The sequence below is a fragment of the Microcaecilia unicolor genome, chromosome 1 (assembly GCF_901765095.1).
Source record: "Microcaecilia unicolor chromosome 1, aMicUni1.1, whole genome shotgun sequence".
Taxonomy (NCBI): domain Eukaryota; kingdom Metazoa; phylum Chordata; class Amphibia; order Gymnophiona; family Siphonopidae; genus Microcaecilia; species Microcaecilia unicolor.
This window is the reverse complement of record NC_044031.1, coordinates 405,969,151-405,994,168: the sequence shown is the minus strand read 5'-3', so window position 1 is coordinate 405,994,168 and position 25,018 is coordinate 405,969,151. Positions and strand designations below refer to the sequence as shown.

The following is a 25,018-nucleotide window of genomic DNA, read 5'->3' as shown; positions in this document are numbered from 1 at the left end:
TCATTTTCCTGAGTGGCCAGTAATGCGTATAATTTTGAAAGCATATTTATAGTACCCCAAAAGGAGCAATTAACGGCTTAAATTGGCATCAATTAATATTTGCGTGCACTACTACCCTTTAGCTGCTCTTCTAGAAGTTGCATGCGCACCTTCTGAGGGGGCATGGAATTAGGAGGAGTGTGGGCAGGTCAAGGAAGTGCCTAGGAGTTAAGCGCACAGATTGTAGAATACTAGGTGTTATGTACCTAACTGCCAACAGACCGAACACTTACCCCAGCCTTTGTTAGGTGTGAAACTGTGGGCTTAGCTAGTTTTCTATAACGGCAGTTCCACACGAAACTGCTGTTACGGAATTTGCACTTAGCGTGCATCATCCCGGTGCTTAAATTTTGGCGCTCTTTCTTTAATCTGCCGCATAGAAAATCTCACCCTCCGGCCTTTATAGTAGGATTGTCAAACCTCTGTCCTCAAGGGCCACAATCCAGTTGGGTTTTCAGGATTTCCCCAATGAATATATATGAGATCTATATGCATGGATTGACTTCATTGTATGCAATATTCATTGGGGAAACACTGAAAACCTGACCTGGTGAGGGCCAAAGTTGGACACCCCTGCTTTATAGCTTTCTCGGTCTTGAACGAAGTCCACTAGTTGTCCCTTTAATGTCCTCTCTCATGTCAGCTGAGACCATCCTGCTTTTCTGCACCTCCAGCAGACCTCCAGCAGTTTACATGTGTCTCTTAAATATCTCTTTTCCTGTTTTAGGTGAACCTTAGAGACTCTGTCCACCCTACACTCAGAAGTCCCAGTACAGCAAGCTTTGCTATCCTTTATTGCTGCAGTTCACTGCACGTTTTCCCATGGTGACCTTACTCCTGATCTAGTAAGAAATTTCAACATGGGGCAATCAGTAATAAAAACACAGTGCTAAAGGATAGATCAGTGGGCATACAGAATGCATATAAATCATTGAATAGAAAAATTGCTTCTGATTTTCTAAAAGCTGTATGCTAACATTTAACAAAGTTTCTCCTCAAACTGCATCTTTATGCCAGCTCAGACCTGGAGTAAATATGCAGTACAAAAGCAGAAGGGTGATCTGAAGTGAAGTTCTACACTTTACCTCAGTTAACTCAAGATCCCTTCTGGCCCAAGTAGGGCCCTGGACCATCATCCCATCCTTCAACACCCTCCACCCCCCCCCCCCCCCCCCAAAAAAAAAAAACCCAAAACATTTTGGTGGTCCGACCCCCTGACTCCACAAATACAGTCTCTGTTGTTCCCATTGGACCAACAGTGTCACGATCGTGCCCATGTTTCAGGCTCTCAGTCATCTCGCCACCTGGTGCCAGACCTGGTGGCTGCATTGGATTGTCTGTGTGCTGTTTCCCAGGTTCCAGAAGTCATGCTGGTCCAGTCCAGATCTTCCAGCCTCCCATTGTCTTGGGAGTTTGGGAACTTAGCAGCACCCTTACCTGGTGAACTCCCTTGTATGTGGCCTTTATTAGCCACCTGGAAGCTTGTGCCTTGGCCTTTGCATCGTCTAAGGTCCCTGGTTTGGTTGTGCTTTGTTGCACTTCTGCCTAGTCTGGTTTCTTGTATAGTTCCTTGTCTGATTCTAGTTATCTGTGTGTAGTTTAGCTTAGGTTTATTTGCTTATTTCCCTAGTCTTGTTTCTGGTCTGTATTCCTTGTCTAGTTTTCGTTTGTCTGTGTCTCTTGCTTAGTGGCTGCTCTGCAGCTTTCAGTCCTGTCTCTTGTCTGTCAGTATTTGTACCCTGTTTTAGTGGCTGCTGTGCAGCTTTCAGTCCTGACTCTTGTCTGTCAGTCTTTGTACCCGGTCTCAGTGGTTGCGTGGCAGCTTTCAGTTCCTGTTCTTTAGCTTGTCCATTTCCTGCTTTGTGTAGTATTGTCTGTCTGTGAGTCCTAGCCCAGTTTCCTGCCTTGCTGCCCATGTATATTCCTTTCCCTTCTGACCCTCAGTCCCTGTTCAGCCTAGTTGGTATTCAGTGCCTGCCCTGTCCGGTAAGTTCTGCCGGCCGCCTGCACCCAGGGGCTCAACTCCTGGGGAAGGGCAGTCAAGCGCAGGTGAAGTCTAGCTGTTTCTGTCAGAGTTCTGCCTTGTCTCTGGTGTGGGGTGGTTTTGCCTGCCACTGCTGCTCCACGGCAGTGGCCCAAGGGCTCACAAACCTAGTTTCTGCCTTGAAAGCCTGACAAACAGATCCCCTTCCCCACCACCTCAAATCACCCTAGTGCTCAAAGTGGATCCCTCAGACCACTTATCTACATCTAAAAATTAGGAGGCAGGAGCTCCTGCATCTGCTGCTGCAATCTTCCAAAATGGCAGTACTTGACCCCTAGAATAAGTGCATACTGTTAGGGGTCAGTTTGCCGAGTTTAATTTAATTTAGGCATTTATGTTTCACTCTATGAGTGTGCAGAGTGGATTACAATCAATAGTAATGGAATAAAATATAAGGAAACATCCAATAAAACAAATGATATAATGTGTTTTGTTTGACATTTTGCTGACTGTCTCTCAGATGGCTGTTCATATAAACAAATGATAGAAAATCAAATACATTTCTATTACCAAACATCTGGCAAGACACCTGTGCATTAATCCTAAATAACATCAAACGAGATAAATAGCATGAAATAAAAAATTAAAAAAAACCTTACTAGAACATAACATTGCACATAAAGATCTAGATCTGATTTCAGCTGCAGCACATTGAGTGGCCTGTGAACAAGTAGATAGCCAAGGACTTGTTATTCAATGGCTCTGGGCTGGGGTAGCTCCTACCCACATCAGTGCCAAACCACTAAAAATCATTATGGATGGTGCTGCGGGGCCAGAGCCAGAACTTATTCGGATACGTGGAAGCAGGAGGGGAGATGGCAGTGGGACCATCGGGCATTGGAACGGTTAAGAAGGGAAAGACAAGGCGGAACTGCTGCAAGCTGAATGAAATCCTGCAAATATTATGGAAGAAAAAGAGAGATGTTTGCTTTTGCTTCCATACACTTTTGTTAATTGGAGCTTGGAACTTTTTTTTTTTTTCTTGTGTGATGTGTTGCACATGGGATAATCTTGTTTGTGTTCCAAATGTTTTTAATGAGGCGGTATTGATATCTTTACAGCTTGGCACTCGGACAGCTAGTTGGGATTCCTTTAGGTTATCTCTCCTTTGTTTTTGCCTGGTGAAACTGCAGTGTGGTCAGGTGATTGCAAGGAACCTCAATTGCTTCTCATATTTTTGTAGGAAAATATGAAAAGGGCAAAGGCGTTCGACGGCATCTGCCTCTCAATCACATAGTTCAGTTTTCCAAGCAGTATAAAGCATTTCTCACGTAAATAAAGTATGCTTGTAAGTGCCATTTATTACTTGCTCAGTGCTAACGTGAATGATTCCAATAGCCCTTGCATGGACATTAGATGGGTAATTTTTTGTATTAAAAGGACAGTCTGGGTAAACTTCATGGTCCAGCGGGTTTATCTGGCTGATGTCTGTAAAACCTGTCAGCATAACTCACTAAGTGTGAGGGAATTCTCCCTGGAGTTGTGCTTCTGAGTATGCTGTCCTCATCTCCTGCCCTCAGCCCTGCAGGGAGAACTCCACTTGCTAGTGATGGGAATGGAAAGACGACGTGATTGTTCAGCTATTAAACACGTGCACCACAAAAACAGCCACTATTCATAAGCTCGTGAGAGAGAGAAGGGAGCCTAAAGCGTAAAAGCAGCTAGTCATTAGGAATTTGTGAGATTAGTCTAGCAGCAGGAATCAGCTGTGAAACTTGTGTTTATTGGGTGGGGCTGCTTAGATCTGGGTTGTGACACCAGAAAATGCTCAGTTTTAGCTTCAGTAACGGCAGCAGGAAAATACCAGGGGGATTCCGGGGGATAGTTTATTATTCATTTTTCTCATAGCAAAGTATTCCAGGCAGTGGCGTAGCCAAGGGTGGGCCCGGGTGGGCCCAGGCCCATCCACTTTGGGCTCAGGCCCACCTAGTAGCAACACTCCTATGATGTGGCTGGCAGGGATTCCTGAGCCCCACCAGCTGAAAACTCTCAACAACTGTCCCTCCTGCATACCTTGTAAATAACAGATCTTTGCCTGCTAATGTTGGGCCCACAGCCTTCCCACTGATGCAACTTCCTGTTTCTGCATAAGCAGGAATATGTCAGAGGGAAGGCTGTGGGGCCAGTGCAAGCAGTATGCATCAGTTGCTGCTCGATGCAGGTGAAAATCTGCCATTTAAAAGGTATGCGGGAGATGGGAGATGTTTCAGAGACCATATGGCCTGCAGGCGAGAGAATGAGAGACCAAATCACCTGTGGGACGGGGCGGGGTTCTTCTGCCCACTCATCTTGGGTACAGGCCCACCCAAAATTGGGTGTTTGGCCACGCCCCTAATTCTAGGTTTGCTTTTGTGTTCTTTTCTGTTTTTTTCATTTTACTTAATTAAAAATATTTATGTCCCGCACCATCTCCGAATCTGGGTATATTGTCAGCCTTATTTTTGTTATATTAAGTGTTGCTTTAGCAAACTTCTGTCTGTATAAGAGGAGTATGTGCAGTTGAACTGGATGGGCTTTCGTGACATTTGTTTACTCCAGACAAAACTGCCCCATTCCAATAGAATCAGCAGGAAAACTAGTGTGAAACGTTTTAGTATAAGCTCTAGATTTTGGAGCAGTGACTGTCTTCTTCTGACCATGAAAGAGCAAAGGAAAACTGATAAAGCCGAGGATGAGAAAAGGAACTCCTGGTTTCAGAACAGAGTTGTTAACTGTGGTGATTACAGTGATGACCTGCTGTCGGCTAACCCAGAAACTCTTTGGAGATAAGCTGAAAGTATTCATTTATCTGTACAGGACTGATCCTTCCTTGACCCAAGCTGACCCAGAATCCAAAAAGGGTAAAAGGTTTTGCATGCCTCACTGATCTTGAGATGATACCATGTTGAAGGTTAATTTCATCCGCCCCTCTTGCAGTAGCAGCACACAGCAGAATAAAGTCTGGATTTCACTTAGTTAATAAATGGAGGTGGTGCAATGATGATGCAGGTTTTTGGATGCCTTTTTTTCCAGGAGCTTGCTACTTGATTATTTATTTATTTAGATTTTTTTTTTTCGCTCTATATCTTTCCATTTCTAGCCAGAGTACATAATTACACATACAATTTAACAAAAAAACCCAACCATATAACATATAAAAAAAAATAAAATATAATAATTGTAAGAAAAATCAATAAAAACAGTACATCACTCAACCAATCGGAACACAACGATTTACACATAATTCTTCATTACACATAATTCTTAATTGCTCCATCAAACAAGCAGTTATGAACCTCCACAATTAGACAAAAATATGTCACCAATCCATCATTCCTTCAGGTGTTGATATTATATGCCTCTTGAAATAAAAAGGTCTTTAGTGTAATCTTAAATTCTTTCAAATTTTGCATAAATCAAATATTGTTTGGCAGGGCATTCCACATTTGTGGTCCTTTTCACTTCTCATGTTAATGCTGATCTCCTGTTCAATGAAGAAGTCTGTGTATGTATGTGTGTGTGAGTGTGTGTGCATGCATAGGAGCCAGCTCTGTGGATGCTGATCACCCCCGCTGTGGAGCAAGCTTCTTTGTTTGTGTCCAGTAAGGGGTAATTTTATATTGATCATTTTGAAATATTAGTGCCTATATACATATGTGTGTGTGTCCCACACCCACCTAAGAACTTTTAATGGTTGGTGTCCTACCCACACTGCATTTTCAGGACATGTTGGGGGAAGGGAGAGGGTTAAGAGGGGCCAATAGAATTTGGCCATGTCACATAAACCTATGGATGTGGACATGTCCCAGAAAGTAGACCTTGTTAGTTCTTCATGGAATATCTCATTTTGAAGATACACCGTCAAATTGATTAGCACTATTACTTTGGTAGTTGTACTCTACCTTTTGGTCAGCTAGATCAGGGGTTCTGGCTTTTGACTCTTTAGAGCTAGAATGGAAGGGAAATGGGACTTGATATACCGCCTTTCTGTGGTATTTTGCAACTACATTCAAAGTGGTTTACATATATACAGGTACTTATTTTGTACCTGGGGCAATGGAGGGTTAAGTGATTTGCCCACAGTCACAAGGAGCTGCAGTGGGAATCAAACCCAGTTCCCCAGGATCAAAGTCCACTGCACTAACCACTAGGCTACTCCTGTTTAGTAGGTCCACAGTGAATGTCCAGCTTTTGTAAATGCATGTAGTTGGTGGAAGAAAAACGCAATTTGCATAGTGTAGTTCCACTGTAAACTAGATCTGTTTGCAACCATCGAGGAATGTAGTTGAAAACCTTAGAGCTAAAGCATGGAAACAGAGAAACTGATGGGAGAGCAGCAGGCCCATCTAATTTGACCAGTTTTCTCACCGGTCCACAGAATTCACACATTCTACTTGATCTCCATGCTAATTTTCACTTTTCCAACATTAATGATCCTCCGTTTGTGCGTGATGACATTTGAATTGCAAATACTATTTTCCCCTTTCCACTGGAAGACAGTTCCATATATCTACCACCTCTTTTGAAAAGATATGCTTCCATCCAAATCTTCTCCTTTAGTTTTGGTTTCAGATCATGACCCCTTGTTCTAGAATACTTACCACAAAAAACTTGCCTCCCTTGCAATTCTTTCAGTGTCTATATATTTTGAATGTTATGGCATGCCACCAGGGCCGTGCCTAGGGTCTCTGGTGCCCCCTGCAGACTATCAGTTGGCGCCCCCCCCCCCCCCCCCCCATGAAAATGATCGCTCACCACTTGCCACACTGACAGGAATTGTCAGCAATATTCTTAGAAACAAATTGCTATACATTGCAAAATAAGATAGCAGATGTAAATTCTCAAAGTGGATATATTCCAAACACTAAAATGAAAATAAAATGATTTTTTTTCTACCTTTGTTGTCTGGTGACTTTCTTTTTCTGATCATGCTGGCCCAGTATCTGATTCTGCTGCTATCTGTCCTCTTAACTCCGTTTCCAGGGCTTCCTTTCCATTTATTTCTTTCCTTTTCTCCTTTCTTCTTCATTTCTGGTCCTCAGCCTCTGCCTATTTTCTTCATCCATGTGCAGTTTTTCTCCTCTCTTCCTTTTCCCTCATGTCATTTCCTTCATCTCTCTTCCCTCCCCTCTATGTCCAGCAATTTCTCCTCTCTCCCTGAGCCCTGTCCTGCAATCCATATCCATCCATGCCCATCTGTCCCCTGCCCCCTCCATTCATCCCTATCCAGCAATTCCCCTCTCCCTGAGCCCTGCCCTGCAATCCATATCCATCTATCCCCTGCCCCCTCCATTCATCCCTATCCAGCAATTCCCCTCTCTCCCTGAGCCATCCCCTCCCCATCCATCCATGCCCATCTGTCCCCTGCCCCCTCCATTCATCCCTGACCCTATCCAGCAATTCCCCTCTCTCCCTTCCATGAACCCTGCCCTCGCATCCATACTCCTCTCTCCCCTGCCCTCCCGCTCCCATGTCCCAACTGCCCGCCCTCTTCTCCCCCCCTTCCAACATCCCTTTCCTTTTTTTTTCTTTTAAATTTACCTCCGTCCGGCAGCGCAGGCGCAGAGTCAGTGAAGGAGGCGGCGCTCCCGACGTGTCTAGCCTTCCCTTCGCTCAGTGTCCTGCCTTCTTCTGATGCCATTTCCTTGACGTCAGAAGAAGGAGGAACATGAGAGAAGGGGAAGGCTAGACACGTCGGGAGCGCCGCCTCCTTCACTGATGCTGCGCTGCCGGATGGAGGTAAAATTAAAAGGAGAAAAAAAGGAAAGGGATCTTGCGGGAGAGAAGAGGGCGGGCAGTTGGGCAATGGGAGCGGGAGGGCGAAGTAAGCATGGTGCGGCGGCGCCCCCCCAGAGGACGGCGCCCCCCTGCCATGCTTACCCCGCTTACCGTGTTGGCACGGCCCTGCATGCCACCCTTTTCTTACTTCCAGGGAAAAAAAATCACACTTCACAGTTTATCCAACCTCATAGGTAATAAATAGAAATAAAACAAAAAAAGAAAATAAGATGATACCAAGGCCAGAAACACCTTTCTCAGGTCAGAAAGCTTTTGTCAAAGTTCCTCATGAGAGACTCCTGAGAAAACTAGAGTCATGGGATAGGAGGCAATAATATCAGAATTTATACAGAAAACATAAAAGCATTCTAATGGCAGACTCAAAAGGAAAATTAGGTGTAGGAGAAACAGGGAGGTATGGATGGATGATCAGAAGGTGAGCAAGCATTATAATTTAATTGTTTTTGTAATGCAATAAGAAAGAGATCACATGATGCACTGGCGGGGACAGACATGAGTTAGCTCCTGTCTGGGGTCCTGTACTCTAGAACCTTGCTAAAATCCCTTTTAAATTGAGCAAATCTGCAGTTTATGATGTAAAACAAATCACTGATTAATGAACAAGTACCTTATTCATCCAGGTAGATCTGCAAAAAAGGAAACTGCTCGGCAGCGCAGTGCAGAAGACAAGATGGCGCTGACGGAACAGCATAACACTCCAGCATTTACAGAACATCAACTTACACAATTAACCACAGCCATACCGAAAGCTTTAGAACTCCGTTTAGAATGCCTCTCCTCTTAATTAGTGAATGTGGAGAGTTTATTAGCAGATACTACTCATCGATCAGGGGAAGTTGAACAGTGTGTATCCAATATGGAGGACATGGCAAATTCGCATAAGACAGCACTAGAAACAATGGAACGAAAATTACAAGAACATACAGAACATCTAGATGATTTTTAAAATCGCTCCCGCAGGAGCAGCATCCACATAATAGGAATCCCTGAGACAGTTGTGGAGTGAAATTTGGGACCTGTATTGAAACTGACACTCTCAGGGGACAGAAAGGGGGGCATAGCAATTTTAATGTGTAAGTCTTGCTGCAGTCCTCTCTTCTCCTTCCCCATCCTTCCAACATCGTCTCCAGTGAAGTTGGGAATGGGGATTTCCTTCTGGATTATCAGTAGCTCTTTAAGAAACTGACATACTAAGGCTGTTTTCCTATTCTGTATCTGTGTGCAAACAAACTTTAGTAAATTCCCCCTTGTAGTGACATACAACCCAGAACTGGAAAAATTGAGAAAAATCATAAAAGATCAGCAACCACTACTCCAGGAGGATGAATTACTGAAAGAGATATTCCCATCCTCACCAGTGCTGGCCTTCCGACAGCCACCCAACTTAAAACACAAGCTAGTGAGAAGTAAGCTCCCAACATAGACTCAAAAGAAAAGAATGGCACACATCCTTGCAATATGTCCAGCTGCAAGCTATGCCAAAACATTTTACATGATCCCATAGTCATTCACAAAGGAAAAATATTCAACATAAAGGAATCCTTCACATGCTCATTTTCCAATGTGGTATATATCATTCAATGTAAAAAGTGTGATGAAGGGTGCTGCATTGGAGAAACAAGCCAGATGCTAAAGATTTAATTTACATAGACATCATATGAAAAATGCCAGTGCCAATCAGGTTGTCACCTCTGTGGGAAAACACTTTACAAAACCAAAACACTGTATCAATGATTTTATGGTTCAAATACTAAAAGGAAACTTTAAGACAATACAGGAACGTAAGACCTTTGAAGTTAGAATGATTAAATATTTTGACACCCACCAGATAGGACTTAACAAAGATCTGGGTTTTCTAGTCCATTATAAACCATAAAATTCTACTGGTTTGTCACCCTCTTATCACCACGCATATCTCCCTGTCCCTCACCCACCCAGCTCTCCCTGTCTCTCACCTAATCTACCCCACCCTCACCCTGTCAGACTGTCACTGAAATGCTTTGATGTGTCACTTATACACACTGTCATCTATCAACTTTTGCTTATTTCTGATCTGACGAAGAAGGGCTACCTTCAAAAGCTGATCAAAAAATGTATTGTTAGTCCAATAAAAAAGGTGATATCTTATTTACTTTTTTTGTTTTATTTTATTATGTTTCTATTAATTACCTTTAGTGTCTCTGCAAATCACTGGCAAAAGCCAGTAGTCTCCCTTCCCAAAACATCCTGTCAGTGTGTGACAGTACCCGCTACATAGGTGAAACAAAGAGGCGACTGCATCTTTATTAAATTAACCAGGGTCCCCACCAGTCTCTCTCTTGCTTCCACATTTCACCTCCTCTCAGACTTCACCCAGTTTCTCTCTTGCTGCCAAATATCAGCCCTCCCCCCCTTTCAACCAGTCTCTTACTTGCTTGCAAATACTCGTGACCCCCAATCTATCTCGCTCTCTTTCTCTTGCAAATGTCCACCCCCTAGCCTTCACCCACAGATACACACCCCCTAGTCTTTAGCTACTCTCATGCTTGCAAATACCTGCCCCCCCTAGCCTTCATCCAGTCTCTCCCTCTTTCTCTCTCAAATAACTGCCCCCAAGTCTTCATCCAGTCTCTCTCATGCTCGCAAATACCCGCTCCCTAGCCTTCATCCAGTCTCTCTCTCTCTCTCTCTCTCTCTCTCTCTCTCTCTCTCTCTCTCTCTCTATATATATATATATAGTCTCTCACTCGCAAATACCCGCACCCCTCAGCTTTCACCTAACATAAGCTGCTTTTTAAAAAGAAACACCATGCTTCTTAGTCCCCCAGTATGATTCAGCTGTCATGTAAACTTGAGCTGTGCAGTACAGGAACTTCCAGCACTGCACAACTCAAGCTTAAATGGAAAACCAAATAATTGTGCAGAAGCAAGGAAGGTACTGTTTGAGGCAGTGCTTCAAAAAAAAGGGTAAAATTCAATTGAGGGTGGGGGGTGAAATTCTGGGTGCCAGTGTGCAATTTCAAGGCAACCTGGCACCTGTGATTTGTCGAGCCCTGCTCAAAAGGGTTGTTTTTTTTAACTAGTAACACTTGATGCCTATTGTAGCAAAAAATGGGGCTTTTTCTTTGAAAGAGCTGATAATGTTTCTCTTGAAGTTTATTGTATTCCAAACAATCCAGCATGTGCATTAGAACTGATAATCAGATTACAGTTAACCACAACACTGAAATCTTTAAGAATAACCTCCCAAAAGGCAGACATTTTGGGCAGTATCATGTTCTAGTGTGTCTTCCTCAGTTAATCATTTGAGACACACTCTAGATTGTGCACAATCCTTTATAGGCTCTCCTGGGATGCCTAGCCATCCTGTGTATTATTTTAAACGAGTGCCGTAGCCAGACCTCATGGTGGGAGGGGGCCAGAGCACGAGGTGGGGGGTACATTTTACCTGCCGCCGCTCCCCCTGCCACCCTACTGCATCCCACAGCAGCAAATACCTTGGCTGGCGGGGGACCCCAACCTTCGCCAGCTGAAGCCTTGTCCAGTGCCGATCTCTGGCGATGCGTTCCCTGCCCTGCTCTCTCTTCCTCCTCACGTCCTGCACGCTCCTTTAAGTGAAACTGAGCATGCTCAATTTCACTGAAAGGAGCGCACAGGATGTGAGGAGGAAGAGAGAGCAAGGAACGCAGCGTCGCCGGAGACCGATGCTGGACAAGGCTTTAGCTGGCGGGGGTTGGGGGACCCCTGCAAGAAAAACCAGGGGCCCAGATGAAATTTAGGGTGGTCCAGGCCCCCGTGGCCCCACCTAGTGACGCCATTGTTTTAAACTGTACATCACTCAGGGCAGTGTTTAAAGTCGGTTTTCTAACTTCCCCAAATTGTCTTTAAAGCATTTCAAATTAAATCTCTGCTTGTCACTTTGTAGCAAGATTACGTGTGGAGGAGTAGCCTAGTGCAGCAGACGTTGATCCTGGGGAACTGGGTTTGAATCCCACTGCAGCTCCTTGTGACTGTGGGCAAGTCACTTAACCCTCCATTGCCCCAGGTACAAAATAAGTACCTGTATATATGTAAACTGCTTTGAATGTAGTTGCAAAATACCACAGAAAGGTGGTATATCAAGTCCCATTTCCTTTCCCATAGGCAGTCAGCTATGTGTGAGTTGGCCAAGGCTGTGGAACTGTGAAAATCTATTGGTCCATCCCTTCTATGAAGATTTTTTGATGCTCTTTGGCGTAGGTTTTTTAATCTCCTGCTTCGTACTTGTGGACTGTGAAAAGTGGCCATTCTCTCCAGAACTGAGAGACAGATGTAAAAGTGTATTTATCAGTAGTCAGGTTTGCATTTAGATGATTTGCAGAAAAGTTTAAAAATTCTCAATTGATATATAAAAGTTCATTTTCAGATCCTGAAGAGCATAATTTATTTACTTAACTTGGAGTTTCTAAACCACTTGTACCCTAATAAGTTCTAAGCGGTTTACATTTGGGTCTTGATGGGGCTAAGACAATACCTTGGGACTTACAGCAAATATTACAGATCAAATTACCATTGTAGAGGAAATAACATAAGCATTTTTTAGAGAAATGTTTTTACATGTTTTCTGATTTGCCTTAAGTAGTCTAGACTTAAGTTCAAGTCCTTTCAAACTTTGGGTAATTGGTATTCTAATAGTTGCTTGTAGATTCGTTTTATACCTTTAGGGAACAGTAGAGCGAAAGGGGAGCAGTTATTCGACCTTCTCAACCTCTTATTGGCAATGAATTCTAGCCTGGACAGTCTCCTCTGAGGATTTTGAATAGCGTGCAGGCTAGTTTGAATTGAATCCTTGCCTCTACCGATAGCCAGTGTAGCTCTGTGTAAAGTTGGGAAATGTTTCTCAATGAGTAAATTAAACAGATTGCTGTGTTTTAAATGGATTATAGTTTACGTATTTGGGTTTTTTCTTTTTTTTTTTTGAGCTTCTATGGTTGCAGTAGTCCAGTTTCAACGGAATCAAAGATTGAACAAGCAACCTGAATTGTACTGTCTTAAAGTACTTCCTTATTTGTCTTAGTTTTCTCAACATTGAGAATGAGCTTTTCACCATGTTCGAGATGTGTAGGTTGAATGATAGCGATTGGTCTAAATACACTCCTAACAGCTTGGTTGTTGGTTGTAATGAGAAGAGTGAGGTTTTGGAAGTCTGTTTTTCCTGTAGATCTGGCTTGTAGTCTGATAATAGACTATCAGGCATCCACAAAGCAAATTAAAATGATGATCAAAGAATGGACCAGTATTTTGAAAATTCATCCCAGGTTTGCATGTCGAGAAAGAAATGTACTTGCCAATCTCTGCTCCCTTGTCCCCCTAATTTGGGGTTTTTTTTTTTTAAGCGTTTTGCCCAAATGATAGTGCCTTCTAGGGAGGCTTGTTCTTTCTGTCTTTCTGTGCACATAGGCACAAAGACACACGTACACACACACATATATGCAGTCACTACGTTACCATGTCTTTTCCCATGCAGTTCCCAAACAGACATGTATGAGCTTGCAAATGGAAGAAGGGGAAATGTGTCACTTTGTTGCAGTGGCGTAGCTAGGGTAGTTGACACCCGGGCCGGTCATATTTTTAACATCCCCCCCCCCCCCCAAATCCAGTACTAGGCATACCGAGAATACAAAACACTCATGACCTATATATAGAGCAGATTATACCATACCATAAGCAGTAATTTGTACGAGTCACACAAGGAAAAGGAAAGCATCTTAAACACTACAATGAACACTAGAACATCAATTCACCTATTGTAAAACGAAAACAGACAGATTAGTACAGATCGTCGATCCTGCACAGTCAATGCCAACCGAAAGCCATGTCTTTTTCACAAACACAGATACACCCTAATCCACTATAGAAAAAGTAATAATAAACTTTCTATGTAGACAAAAATTAAACTGAACCCCCGATGCCAGACTCTGCATACAATGCAACACCACAGAAACAGAAAATGTCCCCTAGTACTGTGCAAAATATAAAGAAAGCAGATGTAAATTTGAAAAAACTAACACATACCAATCACCACTTTACAAATTAACAAATAGAAATAAAACAAATACAGAAAATAAAATACCATTTTATTGGACTAATACATTTAGCTTCCAGAGGCCAAAATCTCCTTCCTCAGGTCAATACAGTATAGTGCTGTTACAGTATTCTATCCTGACCTGAGGAAGGGGGTTTTGTTCTCTGAAAGTTAAGTCAAAATGTATTAAAATTAGTCCAATAAAAAGATTACCTTATTTACATGTTAAAGCAAAAAAATAAAAATATGTATTTTATTTACAGTTTGTCGTCTCTGGTTTCTGCTTTCCTCATCTTCTTTTCACAGTCTTCCTTCCATCTAGCATGTCTTCGCTCTCTCTCTCTCTCTCTCTCTCTCTCTCTGCCCTCCAATGTCTGCTCTCTCTCTCCCTTCCATCCACTGTCTGCCCTCTATTTCTGCCCCTTCCATCCACTGTCTGCCCTCTATGTCTTCCCCTTCCATCTGCCCCAGTCTGCCATCTCTCTCTCCCTTCCAGCCACATCTGCCCTCTATCTCTGTTCCTTCCATCCACCATTTGCCCCAGTCTGCCCTCTTTCTCTCTCCCCCTTCCACCCACCATCTGCCCTTTCTCTCTGCCCCTTCAATCCGTCTGCCTTCCCTCTCCTATCCATCCAGGGTCTGCCCTCCCTCACACTCCCCCCTTCCATCCAGGGTCTGTCCCCTCTCTCTCTGCCCCCTCTTTTCAGCCCCCAGTTCCAGCCCCCTTATTCCACCTGCCCCTAGTTCCAGCCCACATCTCCCACATGCCCCCCTTTTCAGCCCCACTATCCCACCAGTCCCCAGCCCTTTTCTTCCATTAGTCCCGAGCTTCAGCCCCCAGCCACTTCTCTCTATCCCCTTTTCAGCCCCCAGTTCCAGCCCCCTTCATCCACCACATGCCTTGCATCCCCCCCTTTTCAGCCCCAGACCCATTCTCCCACCTGCCCCAGGCATGGACCCATTTTCCCTCTTGCCCCTTGTCAGACCCCAGTTCCAGCTTCAGACCCCTTCTCCCATCTGAGCACTCCCCTCTGAGCACCCCCACCCCTCCCCAATCCCCTTCTTCCCTCTGAGCTCCCCCACCCCTTCCCAATCCCCTTCTCTGCTCTGAGCACCCCTCTGGGCTCCCCCACCCTCCCCAATCCCCTTCTCCCCTCTGAGCTCCCCCTCTCCCATCTGATCTGACCCCCCCCCCCCCGACCCGGTCCCCTCGTCTCCTGCCATCACCCTTCGTTTTGTTTTTTTTTTAAATCCATTGCAGCGACTCAGGCAGCGCTTCGCGTCTGCCCTGCGTGTGCTGTGAAGAGAAAAAAATCACCTCGCTGGCATCGGGCCTTCCCGCGTTGTGTCCCGCCCTTGAGGAAATAGGAAGTTACCTCAGAAGAGGACGGGACACAACGCGGGAAGGCCCGACGCCAGCGAGGTGATTTTTTTCTCTTCACAGTACATGCAGGGCAGACGCAAAGCGCTGCCTGCGTCGCTGCAATGGATTTAAAAAAAAAACGAAGGGTGAAGGCAGGAGATGAGGGCTGTCCAGAGCACCCCCCCACCCGCTGACACCCGGGGCGGACCGCCCCCACCGCCCCGCCCTTCCTACACCACTGCTTTGTTGTACTTTTTATGGCTGTTCCTTGACCTTTTCTGCTGCATCTTCTATTTGTCCTTGATTGTTGTCTCACTCTCCAGGGACAAATGGGGCTTCTGGCCCTTTACTTTACAAGGCAAATGATCAGTGGTTCCTTCTCGATGGTGTGATCCAAGTGGTAATTAGTTATTGTAAGGTGATCATGTAAACTCTCACATTGCAGCAGTGATCTAGCTTTACTTTTAATGAGGTTTGTCTCCTTAAATCTTTTCCATGATTCTGTATTTTTGTCTGATAGAGGACTTGTCTTAATTTTTTTACGTACAATTTTTAGCTTGTGGCATTCATTGAGAGACATTTTCATGAAACACTCTTATCTAGTTTCCTTGATAGAAAATGCCAAAATCTGGGAAATAAACTTCTTTAATATGAACAGTTTTAGGATGGAGTGGGTGGAGATTGCTTACAGCTGCATTTCCTTAAATAAAAGAGGTAAAAATGTAAAATCTTTTGTATGTTTACTCAGGTTCCCTTTGTCTAATATTACATTTTGTTTAAAGATCAAAAAAACATTCAGTGTGGCATATATGAAATAATAGGGGAAATCAACGAGGGGAAAAACCTTTTTCACATCACAGTAAAAGTAAGATTAATAATCTTAAATCAGGTTTGTATAGGGTGAGACGAAAAAAAAAAACCCTACAGGTTTTTGCAGTTTTCTCAGCAACCCCTTTGAATTTCAATGAGAAGTTTTACATACTTATTTAGTCATCATACTTTTGTATTACTATTAAATAACATTTAATTATCCTGAGCTATGTTATTGTTAATGACATTTTAGTGTTGCTACCTAGTGATTTTTGCACATTAAACATGTTCAAGCTAAAACACAGTAAAATAACGTTATTCAAGTGACAATTCTTTTTGTGAAATCATGTTTATTGAAGTGCAAGTATACAACAAACAGCAATATTTGCAAAACAGAACCATCATTTTAACAATTACCAATATCCCAAAATCCCCTCAACTACCCACAACGCCCCACCCCATGCACCTCTACATCCAAGCCATGGCCCAACTACATAAACAAATATCCCTAATTAAGAAGGCGACTCCGAGCTACTGGAGTGAGGGTGTTCCAAAAAGACTCCCAAAAAGATTGAAACTGATGGCCAAGTGTCGAATCCATCAAAGTAAACAAGCGTCTCTCCTAAGCAGAAAGTTGTAAGATTGACAAGTGCCACTGTGCTACTGTAGAAGGCGCCTCTTCCAGCCACCATTGTAGTATACATTTCTTCCCTAACAAAATAGAACGTTTAACAAAACCCCAAACCCTTTGGCGCTGGCTGCACAAGACCCACAGAGTCAAACAACAATAGTAGCTGTTAAGCTCTACCACCGTCACCAAAGATGACCAACATGTGATGATATCAACGGGCAACTCCAAAACATGTGACCTAAAGTTGCAAACACTTTAAACAGACATCAGGACGGAGCATGGCTAAAAAGGCGTTATGAGGGGAAACCTATAATCGCAAAAGAAATTTATATTGTAACTTACCATGCATAGCATCTCGTGTGAGTGCTCTTTTGTTAAGCACACATCTTTTAAATTGTTCTTCTGAAAGAGAGATCCCCAAATCAACATTCCATTTCTTCACATAGTGCGCATAATTGAGTTCAGATACAAATTCTGTAAGATATTTGTGATTGCATTTCAGAGGCACAAGCAATTGTGCATCTAACCAATAAGCCTCAGTGTAGACTTCATGAGCAGACATAGAAAGTGCCTCAGACCGTAACTGATAATATTGAAAATGAGCTTGAGCCTCCAAATGATACTCCCCATGTAAATCAGCTAACGGTCTCATCTTACCCATCTCAGACACCACATGCAGAAGGTATATAACACCTCTAGCAACCCAATGATCAAAGGCCCCGTCAGAAAATCCTGGAGGAAAAGCCGCGTTCCTGGTCAGGGGCAAAAAAGGTGTGACTTGGGAATTCAGAGCTAGTCTCCTCGCCACCTTCTTTCAAACAGCCTGCAATGGAGTATAAAAAAAGACAGCGAGCACAGTGAGCTCTCAAATTTATAGAGCTTGCCTGCAAAAGGTAACTAAAATGCCAAGGTCTTACTAGGTCAACCTCCACCTCAAACAGAGAAATTAGATTTACCCCTGATCCAGTCTGATATATGGTATATTCCACTAGCCAGAGAAAATAAACAGCAGTCTAAGAGGGCCATACCACCCTTTCCTTTCATTTTATGCAAAACCACCAATGGTAAGCATGGACGCTTCCCTCTCCATGAGAAACGCCATAATATGCAACCAATAATCTTACCATGTGAATAAGAGAGTAAAACCAGTAACATCTGCAAAACGTTTAAAGACACATCAAGTCTTGGGGAATAATAATACCAAGATAAGTGATGGAATCCAGGGCCCATTATAATGGAAAGGAACCCACTCACCAATGACGGACAAGGGAAGGACCAAGGATTTCACTAAATTTAAGAAAAAAAAACCAACCCCCCCCCCCCCCCCCCCCCCATATTCTGCAATCACACTAAGCACTCTAGGCAAAGAATTAACCAAGTCCACCGAGGTCAACAGTAAATCATCTGCGTTGGCTAAAACTTTCAAAATATCATTGCCCATGCGGAGACCACATATGTCTGGATCTATCTGCAGAGTGAGTATTATGGGCTCTAAATAATAGGGAAGATAAAGGACACCCCTGGCAGGTGTCCTACTCAATAGAAAACCTGTCCATATTCATCCCATTAACCAAAACCGCCGCTATTGGTGATGTATATCAACTGTATGGCTTCATAAAACCATCCAGAGATGCCAACATAACAGTTGAAACATATAGGACCAGCGGACTTGATCAAATGCTTTTTCAGTGTCTAAGCCCACCAACATACTCGGGACCCCATCCAGTTGAACACTTGACATTGCAAGTAATTCTTTCTGTACATTAACTACCAAATGACGCCCGGAGATGAAGCCCACTAGATACTTTCCCACCAGACTGGCTAATAAGCATGATAACCTAGTAGCAAGAATATGAGCTAAAATCTGTATATCAACTTTCAGTAGTGAAGTAGATTGATAGGGGTCACATTGATTGCCCGGCTTACCCGGTTTAGGGACAAGAGAAATCAATGTTTCATTAACATATGGAGGAAAATGGCCTTTACCTAAACATGCAATATAATAAGTGTAAAGGAGCTATAATCTGTGGTACTAGTATTTTAAAAAAATTCTGAGGAGAAGTGATTGAATGATGCTTCAGCTGCCTAATGCACTGCTGTATTTCTTGAGCTTGCAAAGGGAGGAGGAGACCCTCCTGCTGTTCAGGCAATAATCTAAGCAGTCTTGAATGCTCCAAATAATCTTGTAACTGCAGTCCAGAGGTTGCATAAAACGATTTAAAATAGTGAAAAATTCTGGTGGCTATATCTGTATTTTTATTAAGGATGTGGCCTGAAGGGGCATGTAATATACAGGAATATACCAGGAACCATAATGTTTTTTTTTGTGAGCTAGGCTAATAGTTTCCCTGGCGTAATCATAAATTTGAAAAATTGTTATGTCCGATAAAGTGACATTTTCTTTGTCTGCTCATGAATCAATGAATTGAGGACAACTTGAGTGGCCAAAAAGAACTCATGAGAGACCTGGGTAGGCGATTGAACATACGCCTTCTTTGCTAAAGTAAGTTTGTGCTCCAAATGTAATATACCCTGAGTGACCATATCAGCCAGAATATCACCTCTGAGAACCGCCTTGGCTGTGGCCTAAAAAAGCAGTGGGTCTTCTGCATTCTGTGAGTTAAAAGTCTCATACCCCTGCAGCTTTCCAGAGAGATAAGACCGGAATGATGGGTCATCGTGCAAATAAGCAGGGAAGTGCCATTTACCAGGCGAGGGCGAAAGGGAGCCTACAGCCAGTTCTGAGACCGCCTGAGGACCAATCTCAGCCCAGTGTACTGCATGAAACACAGATCTCAAGACCACAATTTAGTCTATATGATACCATGTACCATGGGCATGGGATAAATGCATATAATCTCTTTCAGTTGGATGCAAAAGGCACAAAGATCTAATGCAGAGCACAAAAAAACAGACCCCCCCCCCCCCCCCCCCCCCCAGCTTCTCCAGAGCGGTCCAGCTGGTAATCTAAACTGACCACTCTGGCGAGTCCTAAAAAAAAAAAGAAAAGAATGATCTTAGACATTTGGAGCATAGACCAATAAACCACCAGCAAGAAAAATATGGTTCCACAATATGTAACTTGCAATAGCAGGTATTTTCCCTGAGCATCCTTACAAATTTCTTTAACTGAAGAGGGCAAATTTTTCCGATCAAGAACAATCACCCTTCCTTTTCTATGGAATGCTGATGAAAAGAAAACTTCCCCCACCCATAAACGCCTTAACTTAGGATGCTCTTGGTCTGTGAGCCTAGTTTTTGCAGTTATGCAATATCTACATGGTGATAATGTAAAAGAGTCAAAAACTTAGATCTGTTAATCGGGGATGAAATTCCTGATACATTCCAAGATAGCACATTCAAATAATGGTAGTTTTGTAGTGCAAAATTGCTGGGTGGTTATGCTAAAAACTCTGTAACTTCACTGTGTTTAACGATAGTCTCATTCCACTCGGCACATAAACATAGATAGTAACAACAAATAAAGCTGTAAAATTTCACAATGAAATTCCAAGTGGTTGTTCATGCTGTATAAGTATTGACTTTCTGAATAGTAGCTCAGATTATTGGGAGTCTCTTCTCTGCTGCACTCTGTCTAATTCAGCTAAGGATAAATGCTGTATGGCCAATGAATGTCAATAGCTATTGTTCGATTACTATGCTTGGCTTGTAAAACTAATAAAGGTATTTGAACATAAAAGTGCCTTACTTGAAATGATCCGCAGCTAGCTTTGTGGGTACAGAATGAATGGCAATGTGGAAAATATGAAACATTCCTGGCAGAAATACAGACAGTAACATCTGAGTCTGCCAGGGCGTGCCAGGCTATGGTGATAGAATTAAGTAGTAGCTGGATCTGCCTGGCAGGCTGCAATTTTTTAAATTTTTGTTACATTTGTACCCCGTGCTTTCCCACTCATGGCAGGCTCAATGCGGCTTACATATACAGGTACTTATTTGTACTTGGGGCAATGGAGGGTTAAGTGACCTGCCCAGAGTCACAAGGAGCTGCCCGTGCCTGAAGTGGGAATCGAATTCAGTTCCCCAGTTCCCTAGCACCAGAGTCCACCACCCTAACCACTAGGCCACTCCTCCCCTCCTCCAGAGGTCCTACCAGAAATGCAGGTGCTTGCTGTCTGGCAGGCTAGGCTAGGAGGCTGGATGTTCTGATGAGTCATGCCATTATTGGTGGATGTTTAGATCATTACAAAGCCTCACAACTGGATATGGGAAGGAGTGCTGGGTATGAAATGAGGTGAGAATCTTTTATGCTTGTATGCCTTTGATGATGAAGTGTGAGGGATATGACAAAAACTGACCTTGATAAGGAGAGAAATCTTAGAATCAGTTGTGCTGTGTGACTGACAGCTTGAATATGCCCTTAACAATTTGACCAGCAATAACTGGCCAGTCCATCAGGGCTATGTTTGAATGGGCCTGATAGGGTTTTGTGTTTTTGGAAAAGTCATTAGTTGTGAAAGCCCATTATTTCTCCTTTGTTGATAGTGTCTTTGTGTGGTACCATCAAAGTGGTTTACTTTCTCTGTCCCTAGTGGGATCACAATCTAAAGTTTGTGTATCTGGGGCAGTAGAGGGTTAAGTGACTTGCCCAGGGTCACAAGGAGCCGCAGTGGGAATCAAACCCAGTTCCTCTGGTTCTAAACAGACTGCACCAACCATTCTGTTCTTTAATGTCTGTAATGTTTGTTGTTCCTGGATCCAAAATCCACTTAGCCTGGGGTGGGGGAACGTTTTAGTATATATGATCAAGCAGCTAGTATAGGAACTGCAGGTGGCAAAAAAGAATAACACAGTCCTGCTGCTTACCATGTTTGTTTTTCTATGAAATAGTGTTGGGTCATAGAATTACTAGGATATTATGGCTTTCTATTGGGTTTTATTGCATTTTTATTGTGGATTTTTTAAATTATGAGTTTATAATGTATTTTTGTGGGTTTGGGGCCTCTCTGTATTTTTATGAATATATTATATAGTTTATTATGTTATTCAGTTGTATTGTATTTGTTTTATATAGTGTTCAATGTAATTCACCTTGAGTGCTTTCAATGAAACAGTAAAGAAATGAAACCAAATAAACAGTCCTTTCTGTAAAGCTGTACTCACATATCCAACAATGATCTCCAGTTACTGCTATTCTGGAACAGCCCAGAAGGCATTGTATCAAAGGCTGATATAATTCTTTTCTCTTTTGGGTAATTTCACAACCCCTTAAAGTTTACAAGCTCTGTTCAGACATTTCTGGGTCGATGCGCAGAAGCCCTGTGTTGTTCCAAACAGTGCTCTAAAAATAGCGCCAGAACATTGCGGGGCTATAACGCCCCTATGATCAAAGCTAACAGCATGCAAATTTGTACGCATTATTAGCTCTGATCATAGGGGTACCTCTGCGGGAGGATTGTGCCTTGGGCGCATCCTTCTGCAGAAGTTGTTTGACAGGTCCAGGCTGTCAAAAGCCCAGACCTGTCAAACAGCAGATGAGGACCCACTTGACCACCAGGGTGTTTTTGTTTGATTAGGGGAGGGGGAAGCTGGACCACCAGGGGTTTTGGGGTGGGGGTGGGGGCCTGGAGGTCTTGTGTTTGGGCGGGGGGGGGGGGGGGCGAGGTTTAGGCTTGACAGCTCCAGGAGAAAATCCCGGACCTCTCAAATCTCTTCAGTGGGTCTCCCTCATTCCTTCCTCACTGGCAAACCCTAACGCCAGCTCCAAGCTGACATAGGGTTTGCAGAGGTAGCAGCGCCTTTGTTTGACGCACTGCCCACTGATCATGAGAAAGGAATGCGGGAGACCCTTGTTTGCATGCATTTGCATGCAATTAGCATTCAGAGCCGGCAAGTGCGTTATTACACGTGCTTGCCGGCTCTGATCATTGGCGGTCGCTAGTATGGCTCTGTTGGCCTCTAGCGCCCGCATTTTCTTCTGATCATTGGCCCCTTAGCTTTTCCTCTTCACGTGCTTATAGTTTTCTAAAGGGTGGCTATACTTACAGAAGGCCTCTGATCCAAGGTCACTATCACGATCAGAGTAAGTGTTGCATACGTACCTTAGGGAAATTGTAGAAGATGGTTCTTCACAAACTGCCCTAGAAAACCTCTGGATTAAACCATATGGGTAACTCTCATAGGGGTGTTCCTGGAGCATACTAAAACTACAGTTGACCAGAGGGGTGCACTTACTTTGCATTTGCTGCCCTTTCATCCTCATATGTAATGCAGACTTTTAAAATCTGTTTTGTAGGTCAAGAAGTGGTTTTCACATGCCTTGGAGAAGGAATTCTTGAAAATGCTTTTCAAGGATACAATGCTTGTATTTTTGCCTATGGGCAAACAGGTGAGTGCCTGTCTGGCTTTCATTGGCAGTTGAGTGAAATCAGTAGTGTAACCGTTTATAATTATAGCTCATAATGACAGTTCAGTGGCCCCAGTATTGACTCTGTTCTTCTCTCCCCCCACCCCTCTCTTTTCATCAGGTTCAGGAAAATCTTTCTCTATGATGGGCAATTCCGATCAACCAGGCCTGATCCCAAGGCTCTGCTGTGCTTTGTTTCAGAGGGTCTCTGAAAAAGAAGATGACTCGCATACCTTTAAAGTTGAAGTCTCCTATATGGAAATATATAATGAGAAAGTTAGGGATCTTTTAGATCCTAAAGGGTGAGTGTTTACTTTTCCTTTTTTTGAAAGTATGTCCTAGCAGCCTAACTCTTAGAAATGTAGCTACGTCAAAGTATGCTCCTATAAAAAAACATTTTAAAAAGTGTTTGAATGGGCCCCCTGCTTGCAGCTAGTTCTGCTGGTACTTACTATGAACAGCTGCTAATGGGAAATGTCTCGCTGGCATTGGCTTATGCTGAGCGGGTAATTCCAGATGTTTGGGGAGTACAGAGTTTTAAGATCTCTACTGTTAAGACATTTCATCTATGTAAAGACTGTAGTTTGGAAGTCGAAGTCCCCACAGCATGTTTAAGCTCAAAAAGGTTGTTCTTTTGCAAATAAGGGATCAGTTGAGGTTGAGTAATAATAGAGACCCAGATGCACAAAACCTAACGAGCCAGCAACGTGGTTTTTATACCAGTTCCAGACAGTTTAGCAAGCAAAGAGTAAAATGAGACATGCATAAAGGAGTTATCTGAGCTTTTTTCCTATCACGGTAACAGCTAACGAAAGCGAAATGCAAAGCTGTTATAGTGAGCTAATTACTATACAAATGTGCATGCAAGGTGATGCACAGCTGTTTTCCAACCCGATGCACAGAAGCAGTCCCTAGCTTTACCGTGGAAAAGTTAACGAGAGGTCTGGAGCTGTCGATCCTGACAGCTCCAGACCTCTCGTTAAATTTGAGTGAGCTTCACACAACAAAATAACAGGACAGAGGGACTGCTTTTAACCAGAACACACAAAAATGTGACAAAAGTCCAATCTGAAAGACTGTAGGGGAGCTGGTGAGTCCCTGCGGTGGGTGGAAAGGATCGCCGCAGGAGTTCTTGTGCTGCTGCTGCCCTGTCCTGCCCCTGGCAAGGAAGCGGGGGCGGCAGAGGAGAGAACCCCAGAGGCCACGGGAGCTAATTCTAGGATCCTGGCATCAATGGAACTAACTGCAGGCTCCCAGCATCAGCGGACCCCCCACCCTCCAACTTCCGGCAAGAGAGTGCAGGCTCCTGGCTTGTTTTTGAAGAAAAAAAAGAAAGCTATGCTGGCTGTCACACACGCAGCTTGTCTGTGTAAATGACAGCCATCTGTAGCATGTGCAGAGGAGCCACACTTAGTGATGGTCTGCTCTTAGCATGCTCAGATGGCTGACTGGCTTCCCCCATATCATATGCAAATGAGTTGGGTCACAGAAGCAACGGGCAGCTCATTTGCATGCAATTCTCTTTGGGAATCTATCTGTATTTCCAAATCGATAATTTTTACCAATTTGAAAATACGAATGGATTCTTAACGGGGATTTAGTGCATCTGGGCCAGAGATGGGCAGAAAAATGGTGATCTATCACCTGAATTGTAAACCTTGCTCAGAATTCTTAATCCTCTGCCATGTAGGAGGTGTATTTGATCAGTTTCTGAATGGGAATGAGGGACTTCACCATTTATTGCACACAGGGAGCGTAATTTTTTAACACATTTCTGCAGTTAAAATGGTGCTTTGTGCTAAAGACATTTTATAGTAACATAGTAGATGACGGCAGAAAAAGACCTGCATGGTCCATCCAGTCTGCCCAACAAGACAAACATATGTGTAAACCTTACCTTGATTTGTACCTGCCTTATTCAGGGCACAGACCGTACAAGGGGC

At 43.5% G+C, this 25,018-nt stretch overlaps 1 protein-coding gene across 1 annotated transcript in view; it reads left to right on the top strand.

Moving 5' to 3' along the window:
* The window catches only part of KIF13A (kinesin family member 13A), an 818,528-nt gene that overhangs the window by 551,638 nt on the left and 241,872 nt on the right, over positions 1-25,018 (top strand). Inside the window, 2 exon segments of the mRNA XM_030211397.1 lie at positions 22,965-23,057; positions 23,197-23,377. Coding sequence (XP_030067257.1) covers positions 22,965-23,057; positions 23,197-23,377 — 274 coding nt within the window.